This window comes from Candida parapsilosis, contig 005809, assembly GCF_000182765.1.
Source record: "Candida parapsilosis strain CDC317 annotated contig 005809".
Taxonomy (NCBI): domain Eukaryota; kingdom Fungi; phylum Ascomycota; class Pichiomycetes; order Serinales; family Debaryomycetaceae; genus Lodderomyces; species Lodderomyces parapsilosis.
Window position 1 is genome coordinate 1464795 of NW_023503281.1, and position 15080 is coordinate 1479874.

The window sequence follows — 15080 nt, forward strand, 5'->3', positions numbered from 1 at the left end:
GCAAAGAAAATTGTAAGCCGCAGATTTGTTTCTCGAGGATATCGAAATTAAGCCACATCTTAAATCCATCCTTCTTATCTTTACAAACCAACTTTTATCTCCATGGCTACGATTTCTACGTTGCATCAGGAGTCATCCTCAACTCCTAGCAACCGTGTATTGACTACGTTTGGCCTCTCCAAGGATCTATCACAGCCAATCAATATAAAAATCAATTACATGGAATGTACAAACCCCAATCTCCAACTAGCGACGATATCGGACAAGTTTGTTAATCCAACAGTTTTCCAGAAGTTGTCGAGAATATATCGATACCTGGACTTGTATGTAACTATTGAAGTATATGACGGTAAAGACAACAATCCAATCAGCATACCAATCCAAACTTCTTACAAGGCATTCAATAACAAGAAACGAATATGGAATCAAGCGTTAAAATTAGCAATTGATGGGAATCAAGTTTGGTATGATTCGTATGTAAAGTTTTCCGTGATGGAGATTGTCAATACTGAACCGGTGGTGTTTGGAGTGGGGTTTCTCAGTTTATTCAATCACAAGTCGTCAACATTGAGGAGTGGATCACACAAGATTCCAATATACACTGAAGTAAATGTGCAATCAGAGCAGGACAATTTAAATTATGGAACATTGACAGGATTGACCCCGCTAGAGCAAGACTTGATCAATTATGAAAATGGACAATATCCTAGGATCAATTGGCTAGACAAGATTGCATTGCCCAAGATTGACGTGTCCTCAAATGGCAATCGAGACCATGACTACTATCTCTATGTTGAACTCCCACAATATGAGTTTCCTATAGTGTACTCAGATGTCACCTACAATGTGCCATCATTGCAGCCACGACCCTTAGTGAACCCGCCCATAAACAACACCACCAGCAAGGTTATAAACTCTATTGATATCCCAATGTCTACTTCACTGGATTCAAAAGCAACTAAAATTTATGATCCCGATTTCCAATTAACTGCAAATTACGCTACAGCAACAACAGCAACAACAAATGCTACTCACACTGCTAATGCCAATGCGATATTGGATCCAATTGAATTGAAATACCACAAACTAGAGAGAAACATCAATAACAATTCCATCATAGACAAGGATTTGAAACCATCACCACAATTGCGTGATGAGCTTTTGAAAATTTTATTGAAACCATCTAACGCTGAGTTGACAGATAATGAAAAGAATCTCATGTGGAGATTCCGTTACTATTTCAGTAAAAACAACTCCAATGATTCAACTACTAAAGCATCTAGGTCATTCTTGCCCAAGTTTCTCAAATCAATCAATTGGGAAAACGATTATGAGTTGGATCATACGTTTAAGGAGATTTTACCATTGTATTGGAGCGTGGAAAATTTACAAATTGGCGATGCGTTGGAACTTTTGGGGAAATTTTTCAATCCTCATGTATTGGGTAAAACGCGGTATTCTGAGGATAATTTTGCTCTGAAGCAGAATGAAGATGCTAAGTTGACCGATGATGAATTGCGATTTCAAAAAGTCTTTGATAACGTTTGTTATTTGAGAAAATTGGCAGTGGAGAGATTGAAATTGGCTAGTAGTGAAGAATTGTTACTTTACTTGTTACAATTAGTGCAAGCTTTGAAGTACGAGGCATTGATATATCAAGATATTGCTCAGAAACATCCACTGAGGGATACCGGGGAAGAGTCGGGTGCCGAATTAGATTGCATGAATCTTCCACTTGCAAAATTTCTTATTGAACTGGCGGTCGAGAATGAACAATTGGGTAATTTCTTTTACTGGTACGTCAAGGTTGAAAATGAGGATCAATTAGGCAAAACTGGTGGAGTGGTAAGTGGTACCACCAACATTTATGCTATAATCTTGAACAGTTATATTGAATGTTTGAAAGATTTCAGTCGTGAGCATAAACTCCCTTACTACAAACATCTCAAACGACAAATTTGGTTCATCAAGAAACTCACTCATTTGGTGGAGTTATTACGCACAACATTCAAAAAGGGAGAAGCTACAGCAAAGAAGAGTGAGTTTCTCAGAGACTACTTATCATCGTCCACAAATGAATTGCTCAAGTTTCCCGAACCATTCCCATTACCGCTAGATCCATCAGTGATGGTTTGCGGCTGTTACCCACAAGAATCATCTGTTTTCAAATCGTCATTGGCTCCGTTGAAAGTTGCATTAAAGACAATTGAACCAAAGCAGCAACAAAGTCGTCAAACATCGCAAATATTTGGTAAAAAGACCGCGAACAAGTATGGCAAGTATCCGCTAATGTTTAAAATTGGCGATGATTTACGTCAGGATCAATTGGTTATACAAATTATAAATTTAATGGATCAGTTGTTGAAGAATGAGAATTTAGATTTAAAATTGACACCATACAAGATTCTTGCCACCAGTCCTGTGGCCGGATTGATTCAATTTGTGCCTAACGAGACTTTGGATGTTGTGTTGTCGAAATATGCTCAAATTGCACCACAGTTACCCGTGGGGAGTGCAAATACAAATACAACTTCGAATGCAAATGCAAATGCGAATACGAATGCGAATGCGAATGCAAGTACCGCTCCAGCTGGTACTGAAGGACAGCATAGGATTGTTGCACCACCCAGTGTAACATCAAATGGGATACTCAACTATTTACGACTCCACAGTCAAGATACAGAGCCAAATTCAGAACAACAATCTCAAGATTCAATTCTCAAAAGCGTGTGGCATAGCTCATTCTCCACCAATGCCACTGACTCGCCACCTGAGCTACTACAACCACAAACGAAAGCAACGATCACCTCTGACTTGGGTGTATCTGCCAAACTCATGGACAACTATGTCAAATCATGCGCGGGTTACTGTGTCATCACCTATATCTTGGGAGTCGGTGATCGACACTTGGACAATTTACTACTATCGCCCAATGGAAAATTCTGGCACGCCGATTTTGGATACATTTTAGGTCGTGATCCTAAGCCGTTCCCACCGTTGATGAAGTTACCCATCCAAGTAATAGATGGGATGGGTGGTATGGATCATGAGAATTTCCACATTTTTAAAAATTATTGCTTCATTACCTACACTACATTACGCAAGAATAGCAATTTAATCCTAAATTTGTTTCAATTGATGTTAGATGCGAATATTCCTGATATTATTATTGATCCTTCACGGGTGGTTGATAAAGTGCAAGACAAATTTTGTTTACAAATGACTGAGGAAGAGGCGATTTTACATTTCCAAGATTTGATTAATGATAGTGTTAATGCTTTCTTGCCCGTCGTTATTGATAGGCTACATAGTTTAGCCCAGTACTGGAGAGCATAGATGGAAAGAGAACTTCATAGGGGGAAAATGTATTTTGTGAGTCGCATCTTTATGTAACTTGTATAACACTGCGCTATACAGAGTAAATTTCAATCTACACCTAAGTTATCTCTCTTACACAACCAAATAAACTCAATACATTAAAAAAAGGCAATGTCGCGACATAAATTTGTGCAACACGACACTCAATTGGTTGCAAGTGGCACAAAATACTCTGTGTTTACCATTTGTTCTAAACGGGAAGTTCAACACAAAAACCGAAATTTTATTTTTCTTTTTTTTCTTGAAGAACTATGTTGATCTTATAAAGACCAGATGATGATGAGTGACAACATAACAGATACCTAATTATAGCAATTGGCCAAACAAAGAAGCAGGAATTATATTTCAAAATCTTTTTCTTTTTGGACTAAAGCCCTTTCTTTCATTGAGTACTTCAACTTTGCAGTTTTATGATTTAACGACACACCACAACACAGCAAAGACAATCTCTACTTAATTCATTCATTTCATTCACAGATTGTACTACCATTTGCATTTCCATAGTCCATTCAGTTTAATACATTGCATTCTCCATTTGCATTTACACCCTTGCATTTTTCTTAACAAAAGTCCCCACTTCATTTAGTTTCCCTTAGCATATTCCATTCCATATTACAATAATGACACTACCTCCCCTACCATTTAAAGTAAAAACTACTGTCTCGTGGCCAGGTGAAGAGTCTGGAGATTTGGGGTTTCTTGAAAATGAATTGATTCAAGTGTTTTCCATAGTTGATGAGAGTTGGTGGAGTGGGAAGTTACGAAGGAATGGAGCCGAGGGGATATTTCCGAGAGAGTATGTTACTATCATGGAGGATGAAGCGTCGAGAACACCTCCGTCAGGCATGGGTACCCCAACGAAGAAGAAATATACGGGTGACATCACCACCTCAGTTGATCGAATTCCCAAGCAAGCTTCAAACACAATGTTGAATTACAAAGTTGGTGATATGACATCACCAAAAGGTTCGTACGATAGAATGAACCAAAGTTTCGATGGAGTTTCTCCGTCAGTGGGAAAAGCCATGCCCTCTTATGCATTCCAAGGAGGTAACATGAAATTGAGCCAACAAAAACAATTGCAGTTACAACGTGATCGTGATATGGAACTTGAATATTTCAAGCGTATGCAGCAACAACTTAAGCAACAAGAACAACAACTCAAGAATTATAAGCTTCATAAATCGACTCTGGATTTGAGTAGAAATATGATGGTTTCTCTGCAAAGGGGTATGGCTCAATCACAATCATATACACATGGGAACTCCTACAAATCAAATTCATACGCTGATATAAAATCCGCAGATATGGCACAGAAGCAAAAGTATAAAGGGAAATTGATGCAACAGCAAGAACAAATGCATTACGGCAGCCACTCGTCATTGGCGCTCTCGCCTCATGTTGCCTCACCAAAACAAAGAACCAAATCATCACGAGAGCAGGAATTTGTTAAGGAGTATGAAAAAATCGCACGTAAACGTGCTGAGTTGGAGTATGAATTACAAAAGCTAAAGAGGAATGATCGTGGTGTTCAATCCCAAGGCCCGGAAACTGCATCATCACCTTCAAAGTATAAAGGTTCAGCAACTAGAACCAAAGATGAGTATTCAATTGACTCATACGACTCCGTTGATGAGAGGCACAGGTGCTCGCGTGATGACTTGAGTAAAAAAATGTCAAATTACATTACTGATGAAGAAGAAGATTTGGTGCATGGTAAAGTGGGTGATCCACTGATGCTTAATTATGTTAGCCCAAAACACACTGGCAATAGATCAGGTGATGAATCACCACCACCTCCTCCGCCACCGAAACATTCTACCCCTTCAAAGTCACAAATATCAAGTAGCTTCAACAATGGACTGAGCTCTAGTCCACAAACGAGAATTCCCTTTGATAGCGATGACTTTCAAACATCTGGTCAACAAGATTTTGGAGTTATCAACAACGATGACGACTACTATCGATTATACATGCAACATGAAGAATTGAAAAACTCCATCAAGTCAATGCAGAGTGATGTGATGAACTTGTCTGAATTGAGCGCAACTAGTGCTGGATCATTTATGAGACACAAGTATGAAAAGGATTTACAACAAAGTCAATCACGTTTGAAGGGAATGAGTATCAATGAGGATATTTATGATTCCACCATGGTTGATGATGACGATGCTGCTGAGTATGATGATTTAGCATTGGAGTCTAAATCGGATGTTATGAGTGCTGTGTTTGAAGATAAGAAAAAGGCAAATGGAAATATTTTCAAAAAGTTATTGAAAAGATCAACCCAGGAACAGTTGAATCCTATTGAACAAAGATTACAACGTCAAGATGAAATTGATTTGGTTAGTTACAAATTGGATATTAATAGAATGAACTCATTAACATCAAAAGAGAAGCAGGGAAGAACTAAACGTGTGGTGAAAAGTGAAGCAAACTTAGTTGTTAAGCCATTGGATTACATTTCGGAAATAAATACCAATGAAACTGCCGGTTTCAACAATGGAGAATACATTACTGATGATGAGAACAATGGGTATATTGATTTATCTCAGATCCCATATTCCAAAATTGATGCATTCATTGCCAATTATGACATTCGTTACGACTTGAATGAATTTATATCAGACATTTCTGCCAAATTCCACAATTTTGACTTGTCCAAAATTAGATGTGTGTTGCTACATTTGTGCAAGTTTCACATAATTGAGGAAGATGCCCAAGAAGGAGATGCATCTGCAGGAATTTCCCAAGTGAAACCGAAATTAAAAGAAGTTCAACTGAAGGGAGAAGCTTCAATATTCCAAATCAACTACATTTTCAAAAAGATTCTTGATGCATTGAGGATCCCCTGTGAGATCGTATTGGGATTCTGGAAGAAACCCAATGAGTTTTACCATAATGAACAATATGTCATCAATCATTGTTGGTTATCGGTATTGATTGAAGACAAGTTTCGATTAATTGATATTTACAATTTCACAAATCCATCCATTTGCAATTTACAACGTATTACTTTTAATGAGTTTTATTTCCTTGCACAACCCTTGAGCTTAGTTTCAACTCATATTCCATCCATTATTGATTTACAACATGTAACACCACCAATTGACCCGAGTATTGCATTTTATTTACCGCGTACATATTCAGGGTTTTATGCTAATGATTTATCATTCCACAATTTCAACAATGCATTGACTAGATTGAAAGACTTGGAGATTTGTGAATTGGAGTTGTATGTCCCCACTGATGTTGAGTTGTTCACCTTGGTTAAGACTTCTAAAATAACCACTAATGATTTAAGTTTATGTCAAATCAAGTGGGTTAACCACAAACGTATGGCTAAAATCAAAGCCATCTTACCCAAGAATGAGTCCATTGGAGTATTACAAATCTTTGCTGGACCCAAAGGGTTACAGAAACATTTTGATAATATCCATCAGTTATCAATTGTGATTCCATTAACTCATCAAGGTTCCAATAGACAAACTAAATTTGTGCAAAGATTCCCAACGGTACAAAGTCAACTGAATGATTTGTATATCGTCAAGCCACAAGCTAACAAACTTTTGTTGAAAACCACGTATCTGTTTCAAATCGAGCAGTATCCTAGTCAAGGGTTGCGCCATGCAGCAAAAGCAGCAAGTAACGGTAAGTCATCAATATTGCCAGATTTCAAAGTGATCATTGAATCACCACTGGGTAAATACTTTAAATTGACTCGTGATGAAGATGAAATAGAAGGTCGTCATGGTGATGGGAGAGTTACTGGCTCATTTCCTAAACCATTTGGTGTTTATTCATCCAATATAAAGTGTCAAGAACTAGGCGTGTATCGTGGATTAGTCATTGGTGATAATGGTAATAGTTGGTATGTGTTTGCTCAATGGGAATGTGTTCAGAGTCTAGGTGGGTGATTAATAGAGTTAATTTTCTAATACATGTTACTCTTAAAGTTTATGCTGTTGTAGAAGTGTGGATTTGGATATATCGTAAAAAAAGCAAGGTACTTGGGTCTAGGTCATTTCGCTATTGAGGTGGTTGTATATCATACATGATACCACTTTGTGCATATGAATAATTTTGTAGGGTTCGAAAGGAAGGCGGTTGCGAAAAAATAAAAAAAAAAAAGAAATTCTCATCCGATCACCCTTGTGCTCTTTGTTTTTTTTTCTTTTCTTTTTTGTTTTTTTGTTGAGTGTTGGGTGGGGCGAATAATGTACAAGAGAGCTTCAAGTGTGGGCGATCAAATGTCCCGACCAAAACACATTCCAGACAATAACATCAGATTTTTTTCGATCAAGCAAGTAAAAATTAGTGCAGTACGTGGTACCGAGGAACATTGAGGGAAATGTTGTCAAGGAGTTGTTTTGGAATCTATGTCATTGCCAATTGAGGGTCACCAAGTAAAACAAGCAATAAAGAATGACACTATCCCACGATCCCACTATCCCACGATCCTCGTCCATTTTATAGGAGTGTGGGTGTTACAGACCCAATAGGGAGAGCAGTTAACGGCAATCATAATTGCTTTCCATCCAAGTAGTACATGTAATGTAAAATTTGCCTTTTGAGCGGAATTACTAGCATGATTTTGGGACCCGATTGGGAAAACAAGGTAAAGGCAGTTAACAGGACTTAAGAAAGAGCAAAAGCAAAGGCAAGGTAGTGTACCGATTACCGAAACGTTTTCCTAAAAAAAATAAAAGAATTGTGAGACATTAGCTCAGCCTTATGATGCATTGGGTATAGCAGAGCAAAATGGATGAAAAGATAGGGGCAGGAAGACACCAACTCAACATGATTATATTGTAGGGAATAGTAATATCATAGTATGAGAATGACTGGGTTTTGAGCTTTACTGTTTACTGTCTTAGTACTGTATAGTGAGGTAGTGTAATTGCGGTAAAAGAAATAAAGTTCTGGTACTGCATATAACACTTACTAAAATGTTTTTTATTTTTTTTTAGTTTTACTCAACAAAAAAAAAAAAAGTTAAACAGTAGGGACTGCAATTAACCGCTGGATGTCAAACTCCCTTCCTGATTTCAAGCTGATCTTTCATACTACCCAGTATTCACAAGCCCACGGTTGCTATGGGGCTGGCCATATACTATAGAGACCTAACTACTATCCAATGGTTATAAAACCACTCAATTGATCACCCACAGAGATTGGCAAAGTCATGAGATCGTCATTCTTGACCTATGGTTAAAGCTATACTCTATATTCTACTTTTTTTTTTTTTTTTTTTTTTTGGGTAAAACTCTCTTTCTTTGTGTTATATTTCATATGCTGTTTTTAAGGAGTTTTTTTCTATAATGTACTTTTATATTTTTGGCAAAGTACAAAAGATAACACCACCTTTCTGTCTCATCGTCATATCCCTGTCAATAATTTCATCATTATAATTTATCATATGATACAAACATATATATATATATATATATATATATATATATAAGAGCTTGTGTTTTTCTCTTGTCGTCTTGATACGCTTTTTCTTTTTTTTCTTTCTGGCTCCTCTTGTCTAGGTATTTTCAAACCATAGAAAAAAGTATTGGAATTCAACCATAATTTCCGCTACCCAACAAAATTTCTCAGCCTAAAAGACCTTCTTTACAGGAATATATAATAGGCATCACCACAACTTTTTTTCACATCAAAGATCCACACAACACTCATTTAAAGAGAAACTGAGTCATCTTCACACAATATCCCACACTGATCTCACAATGACTTCAACTGAACAATTGGAGACGGTTGAGATTACCAAATTAAATGCCATTGCCGCTGGTACCAACAAAAAAGTACCCAGAATTGTGGCTGCTGGATTGGGCGGTAAACTAATGGGTACTGCTGATTTAGTTAAAGTTACTGCCGAAGAAATCACTCAGGATTCAATGGAATCCTTGGCCGAAAAGGATGCTAGGGAGAAAGCCGAATATGCCAACAAGAAACACATTTCAGAAGAACCATGGACCAGAGATAATTGGGCTAAAAAGATTAATTGGCTTAATCTTATATTGGTTGCTGGTGTTCCAGCAATTGGTATGGGTGCTGCATTCACCATCACACCACAATTTAAGACAATTGTATTGGCATTTATCTTGTATGTATTCAGTGGGGTTTCAATCACTGCTGGTTACCATCGTTTATATGCCCACAAGTCATATGATGCAGCATTACCAGTGAGGATGTTTTTCGCCTTTTTCGGTGCAGGTGCCATTGAAGGATCAATAAAATGGTGGGGACATTCACATAGAGTTCACCATAGGTATACCGATACCCCCAGAGACCCATATGATGCCAGAAGAGGATTTTGGTACTCTCACATGGGATGGATGTTGCAAAAAGCCAACCCTAAAAACAGAGCCAGGGCTGATATTTCTGATTTGGTTGCTGATAAAGTTGTTGTTTTCCAACACAAGCATTATTTGCTCTTGATGATTTTCTCGGCATTTGTGTTTCCAACTTTGGTTGCTGGTTACTTTTGGGGTGATTACTGGGGCGGTTTCATTTACGGTGGTGTTCTTAAATCGTTTATCATTCAACAAGCAACTTTCTGTGTCAATTCATTGGCTCATTGGATTGGAACTCAACCATTCGACGATAGAAGAACTCCAAGAGATCATGTTTTGACGGCATTTGTCACTTTTGGTGAAGGTTATCACAATTTCCACCATGAATTCCCTAGTGATTATAGAAATGCTTTGAAATGGTACCAATACGATCCAACAAAGATGGTTATCTATGCATTATCTCAATTGGGTTTGGCTTGGAACTTGAAAAAGTTTTCTCAAAATGCTATTGAACAAGGACTTTTACAACAACAACAAAAGAAGTTGGATAGACAAAGACAAAAATTGAACTGGGGTTCAAGTGTCGAAGAATTGCCAGTCTGGACCAGAGAAGAATTCAACGCACGTGCAAAGAAGGAAGGATTGATTATAATAAGCGGTATCATCCACAATGTTAAAAACTTTATCAAAGAACATCCTGGTGGACAAGCTTTGATTAGAGCCACATTGGGTAAAGATGCTACTGATGCTTTTAGTGGTGCTGTTTATCGTCATTCCAATGCTGCTCATAATATCTTGGCAACAATGAGAGTAGCTGTTGTCAAAGATGTTAGTGTCAATGCCAACACATTTGACGCTCAAGAAGAATTTATGGCCAAAGAAAAACAAAATTAAGGAGAACTTTGGCTTGTTTGTCTTTTGGTTTATTTTTTTTTTTTACGATTGTTATGGCAGTGGGGAGAAAGGATGGTTTTATTTATAAGTAGCTGGTGATGGGTAGACACGTACCACATACTACTTTTCTTGTTTTGTTTGCATGTGTTGGTTTTGTTTTCGTTTTGTTTTATTTATATAAGTCATACATAGTGAAATTTGAAATTCGGAATTTTAAATGCTTCGATACTTTCTTCCAAAACAATTTCAAGAACAATTCAATAAAAAATACAATAAGAACATTCGTTTTCTTTGATTGTTGTTTGGAGTATATACCTCGCTTACAGGAGTTTTCTCTACACAAAATGTAGTTCAATGGTATTCTGGGGTGAACTTTTTTCCCTGAAGGTTTACGTTTGACATTTGACATTTGACATTTGACATTTGACATTTGACATTTGACGTTTGACGTTTGACGTTTGACTGACAATATTGATATCTATTGTATAGACTTTATGGTACCCACTCATACCTACCTTCGAGGTCCACTTGATGACCAAGACCACATGGTGCTCTTGTGGTTACAGTGTTCAAGCCTTTTTTTTTGGAATTTGAGGCGACAGAAAAATAAAGGCGAAAAAAATCACACCACAAAAACTCAACTGGAGAATAGAAGGATATACAAAGGATCCATTCCTCAACGCCTTACCTTTGTCATTCTGGTACAGCAAGTCTGAAAAGTTATAGTAACACAGCTTAACCAGTTTCCAGCTGGTCAAAAAAAAAAATCTTCCGGCTTCCACTAGTAGAAACAGAAACTGAGAATCATGTTTCATGCCTATTTTGCACCCATAGAGAACAAAAATAAACTTCAGTAAAAACTAAAAAGGCTTGAAAAATAAATTATTATAAAACCACTTAGACATACATCATGCACTTAGATACAACATAAATCTGCTGATTCTTATTATTATGCAGACAGAAAGACTCCTAGGCAGACTCCAATCCTCTCCCTTTGCTAACGTTAATTTCATCAACCAATTACAAGACATTCATTTAAATGGTACATGAAAACTTCTAATAATAAAAACACACTCTCTAACATATAAATACTTTAAAAGCTCCCTCTGCCCCGTCTCCATTCCTTTTTCGTTTTCCCATTTTACCTTCAACTTTCTTCAAATAAGAGCCTAATAACCGAAAAGAATTCACAATGCACCCATCATTCATTAGATTAGCTGCTACGCAAAGACCAATTAAAGTAATTCCTCAATACAAGTACTACCTTAGAAGAATACCAGATGTTGGTTTGTGGTTTAGTGGAATTGCTGCTTTTTTTGGCTGGCCTCATGTTTGGGTTTGGGTTAGTAATAAGATTGAAGATGCTCCTGGAAACAGAGGAATGTTTTATTAAAGCAAGCGGTGGGGTAAAGAAGCCTTTATATGTATGATCAACTGAGAGGAGAGGATGATACTGTTTGAAGAAGCTTTTCTAGTGCCTATAACGGAATGAATAGTTATGATTATGGTTCAATATAAATTAAACCATCGAAAAGAGAGTTGCACGTCAATATTTGAGAACTATACCATTTGTTCCTCTGTTTATTAGTGTTCAACAAATCGATACAAAATTGTGTACTCTTTGCCTTCTCAATCAACAACAGGCATTACCGCCTCTATAATTGCAGCATTTGCAGGTCACTGTAGATATGTGCCTGCTCGTGATTAAGGTTATCGCCATTGAGGTGATTAATTTGGTAGCGATCCAGTATCAAGAATTGTGGGTCTCCCGACTCCGCGCATGATTCTTCACGGCTTCAAAACTATTCCTAAAGCTTAATCGCATAAACCTTTGATTAGCAAGGATTTCCAGTCGCTTTACAATATAATCCAGAGCTGTCGAAATTGCAATCGCGAACGCAAAGCTCATCTTAACTTAACCTGCAAAAGACAGTAGTATAGCTTACATTACACTTGAACGCTTATCCCGACACCTCCACCACAGTTCCCTCCTTCCCATGTCGAAACAATTCCAACCAATAAGTGACATCATCAACACTTCGCCCAAGAACAAGACCCAATCATTCAACGAAATATACGGAGAACCGGAAGACTTTCTTGAAATTGAAGTTCGTAATCCAATAACTCATGGATATGGTAACAATCAATATACCGATTATGAAATCATTTGTCGAACTAATATCCCCGCTTTCAAGAAACGATCCAGTAGGATTAGAAGACGGTACAGTGATTTTTTGGCATTTAGAAAGATTTTGGAACAAGAAACTACTAGAGTTGTAATACCTCCATTACCTGGCAAAATTTTGCTACAAAGTAACAAGTTTAATGAATTAAATATTGAGAAAAGAAGACAAGGATTGGAGAAATTTTTGGTCATCGTTAGTGGTCATCCGTTGTTGCAAACGGGGAGCAAATCATTGATTGAGTTTATACAAAATGAAAAATGGGATCCTAAACAAATGGTTTATTGAGATTTCAAAGTGAAGCTTAGTGCAAAAATAACACTGGTATAGAATCTACTATATTTACGATTACACATCAAGGCAGTCCTTGTATTTTAGTGTCTCATGAATCCTCTACTTCTTCATTCTCTGCCTCCATTGTTTAAAATCCTCAGTTAATAACCCTCCATTTCTCAATCTATCATTTTCTTCTTTGCTGGCTTCGCTCAAAACTAAACTCTTTCTCAACGGATCGTATTTCAAATTATAGCTCACCAGCTCATCAGTTTTATCAATCACATCATTCAACCATTCAACAACAGCACCATACCATTTCATAGCACTAGTACAATTAATTTTTGAAGCCTGATTTTGTTTCAAGTTATTCAAAGGATTATCTTTAATCAATAATGGAATCTCCTCGGTTTGATAAATTTCCACATTTCTCAAAATGAACTGATCATCTCTGAAACCGTAAACTACTTTCCCCACCCCCATTAGGAAACATTGACACCATGCCTTGAACAATTTTTTTTCAAAATTGAGTATTTGTGAGTTGGATTCGATAACTTTACTAGTTTTCAATTCAACATAATGCAGTAATGAAAAAGCAGTCTTTTCTGGTATGTAATCCCAACAACAATCAATTTCACCAGCAAGTACCAATTTAACTGGACCAATACCAGTCTTGATCACCGATAAAAATTGTTCATAATTGTTGACGGGTTTCTTGTGACGACTATCGATATATTTCCTCAGCACATCTTTCCAAGGTTGAGGTATGGTGGCGACTGTTTCGAATTTGTATCCACTGTATTCACATTTCTTGACGTATTCGTACTTCTCTTTGGTGGAGGTTTGCCTTAATCGATCTTCTTGTTCCTTACGTCGTCTCAACTCAATTTCGTTGTTGAAATTCATAAACAATTGCCCATCAAATGGTACAATGACCAAATCCAATGCATCTTGGATATAATACGGTATTGACATTAACCTCGTCATTATACCTCTGAATGTAACTACATCTCCTCCTAGCTTCCCATCGTTCTCATCTCGCTCATACTGCACGATTGCATCAAGTAAAGGTCCAAAATCGGACATATTGGCTTCTTCCGAAATCTTTTTGAAATTTCTAAACCCCAGTTGTAAATCTATTCGAGTATCAACTTTAGTATCAGGTAGATAGTAATACGGGAGATGATCATGGGATTGGTTGGCATTGTAGTGGTATTCACCTTCAATATCTCTTGTGTATGTGAAAAGCTCCTTTGGTTGTTTTAGAGCAGTTGTCTTGGCTCTCGAAGTTATAGGGAAGGTTTTGCTCATATTTAGTATGTACTTGGGTTCGTTATGAACAGAATACTCTTCAATAAAAGAACTTTCTTCATTTTATCATCATGAAAACCCACAAAGAAAAACCGAAAAAAAAAAATTGATACAAATTTTCATCCATAGATACTCCCCTATTCCCGTTACACACACACAATGGCAACAAAAGCAGCAATGGTAAGGCTAGTGGTGGATGCAGGCAAAGCTGCCCCTGCACCGCCAGTTGGTCCAGCACTAGGATCCAAGGGAGTCAAAGCCATTGATTTCTGTAAAGAATTCAATGCCCGTACCGCCCATTACGAACCGGGAACACCAATCCCCTGTTTGGTCAAGGTCAAACCCGATAGAACTTTCTCATTTGAAATCAAATCACCACCTACATCATGGCTTTTGATGAAAGCCGCTCAAGTGGAAAAAGGTAGTGGTAAAGCCGGTAGTGAAACAGTTGGATCAATAAGTTTGAAACATGTGTGGGAGATTGCCAAGATCAAACAAACTGATGATCGACATAAAGATTTAGATTTGAAGGCTATTGTTGGAAGTATAATAAGTACGGCCAACGTGGTTGGTATTGAAGTTGTACCATAGGAGATAATGGGTTTTCTTGTTTCGTGTCTTGTAAATAAAATGTGAAGTCGTATGTCCTATTGTAGGGGTAGAGATTCTACTGGTAAAAAGCTACATAGAAGTGGTTGGAATCCACCCAGCGGAAGCGTATCTACATCACATCGGCCCG

The 15080-nt window shown here is 37.4% G+C and overlaps 7 protein-coding genes across 7 annotated transcripts; 6 read left to right on the forward strand and 1 right to left on the reverse strand. All coding sequences in view use genetic code 12, as the record gives it.

Moving 5' to 3' along the window:
- Positions 1 to 102: 102 nt before the first annotated feature.
- Positions 103 to 3336, forward strand: VPS34 (phosphatidylinositol 3-kinase; the record flags this gene model as incomplete). The annotated part of the gene is made up of 1 exon (XM_036809593.1): positions 103 to 3336. The coding sequence occupies one exon, from the start codon at positions 103 to 105 to the stop codon at positions 3334 to 3336; it is 3234 nt and encodes a 1077-aa protein (XP_036666214.1).
- A 662-nt stretch (positions 3337 to 3998) lies between these two features.
- Positions 3999 to 7295, forward strand: CPAR2_206890 (uncharacterized protein; the record flags this gene model as incomplete). The annotated part of the gene is made up of 1 exon (XM_036809594.1): positions 3999 to 7295. The coding sequence occupies one exon, from the start codon at positions 3999 to 4001 to the stop codon at positions 7293 to 7295; it is 3297 nt and encodes a 1098-aa protein (XP_036666215.1).
- A 1818-nt stretch (positions 7296 to 9113) lies between these two features.
- On the forward strand, positions 9114 to 10574 carry OLE1 (stearoyl-CoA 9-desaturase; the record flags this gene model as incomplete). Its single annotated transcript, XM_036809595.1, has 1 exon — positions 9114 to 10574. One exon carries the CDS (start codon positions 9114 to 9116, stop codon positions 10572 to 10574), a length of 1461 nt encoding a protein of 486 aa, XP_036666216.1.
- Positions 10575 to 11766: 1192 nt separating this feature from the next.
- Positions 11767 to 11967, forward strand: CPAR2_206910 (uncharacterized protein; the record flags this gene model as incomplete). The annotated part of the gene is made up of 1 exon (XM_036809596.1): positions 11767 to 11967. One exon carries the CDS (start codon positions 11767 to 11769, stop codon positions 11965 to 11967), a length of 201 nt encoding a protein of 66 aa, XP_036666217.1.
- Positions 11968 to 12571: 604 nt separating this feature from the next.
- Positions 12572 to 13045, forward strand: CPAR2_206920 (uncharacterized protein; the record flags this gene model as incomplete). The annotated part of the gene is made up of 1 exon (XM_036809597.1): positions 12572 to 13045. The coding sequence occupies one exon, from the start codon at positions 12572 to 12574 to the stop codon at positions 13043 to 13045; it is 474 nt and encodes a 157-aa protein (XP_036666218.1).
- Positions 13046 to 13150: 105 nt separating this feature from the next.
- CPAR2_206930 (decapping nuclease) lies at positions 13151 to 14341 on the reverse strand (the record flags this gene model as incomplete). The annotated part of the gene is made up of 1 exon (XM_036809598.1): positions 13151 to 14341. The coding sequence occupies one exon, from the start codon at positions 14339 to 14341 to the stop codon at positions 13151 to 13153; it is 1191 nt and encodes a 396-aa protein (XP_036666219.1).
- Positions 14342 to 14500: 159 nt separating this feature from the next.
- On the forward strand, positions 14501 to 14932 carry MRPL19 (mitochondrial 54S ribosomal protein uL11m; the record flags this gene model as incomplete). The annotated part of the gene is made up of 1 exon (XM_036809599.1): positions 14501 to 14932. One exon carries the CDS (start codon positions 14501 to 14503, stop codon positions 14930 to 14932), a length of 432 nt encoding a protein of 143 aa, XP_036666220.1.
- Positions 14933 to 15080: the final 148 nt, after the last annotated feature.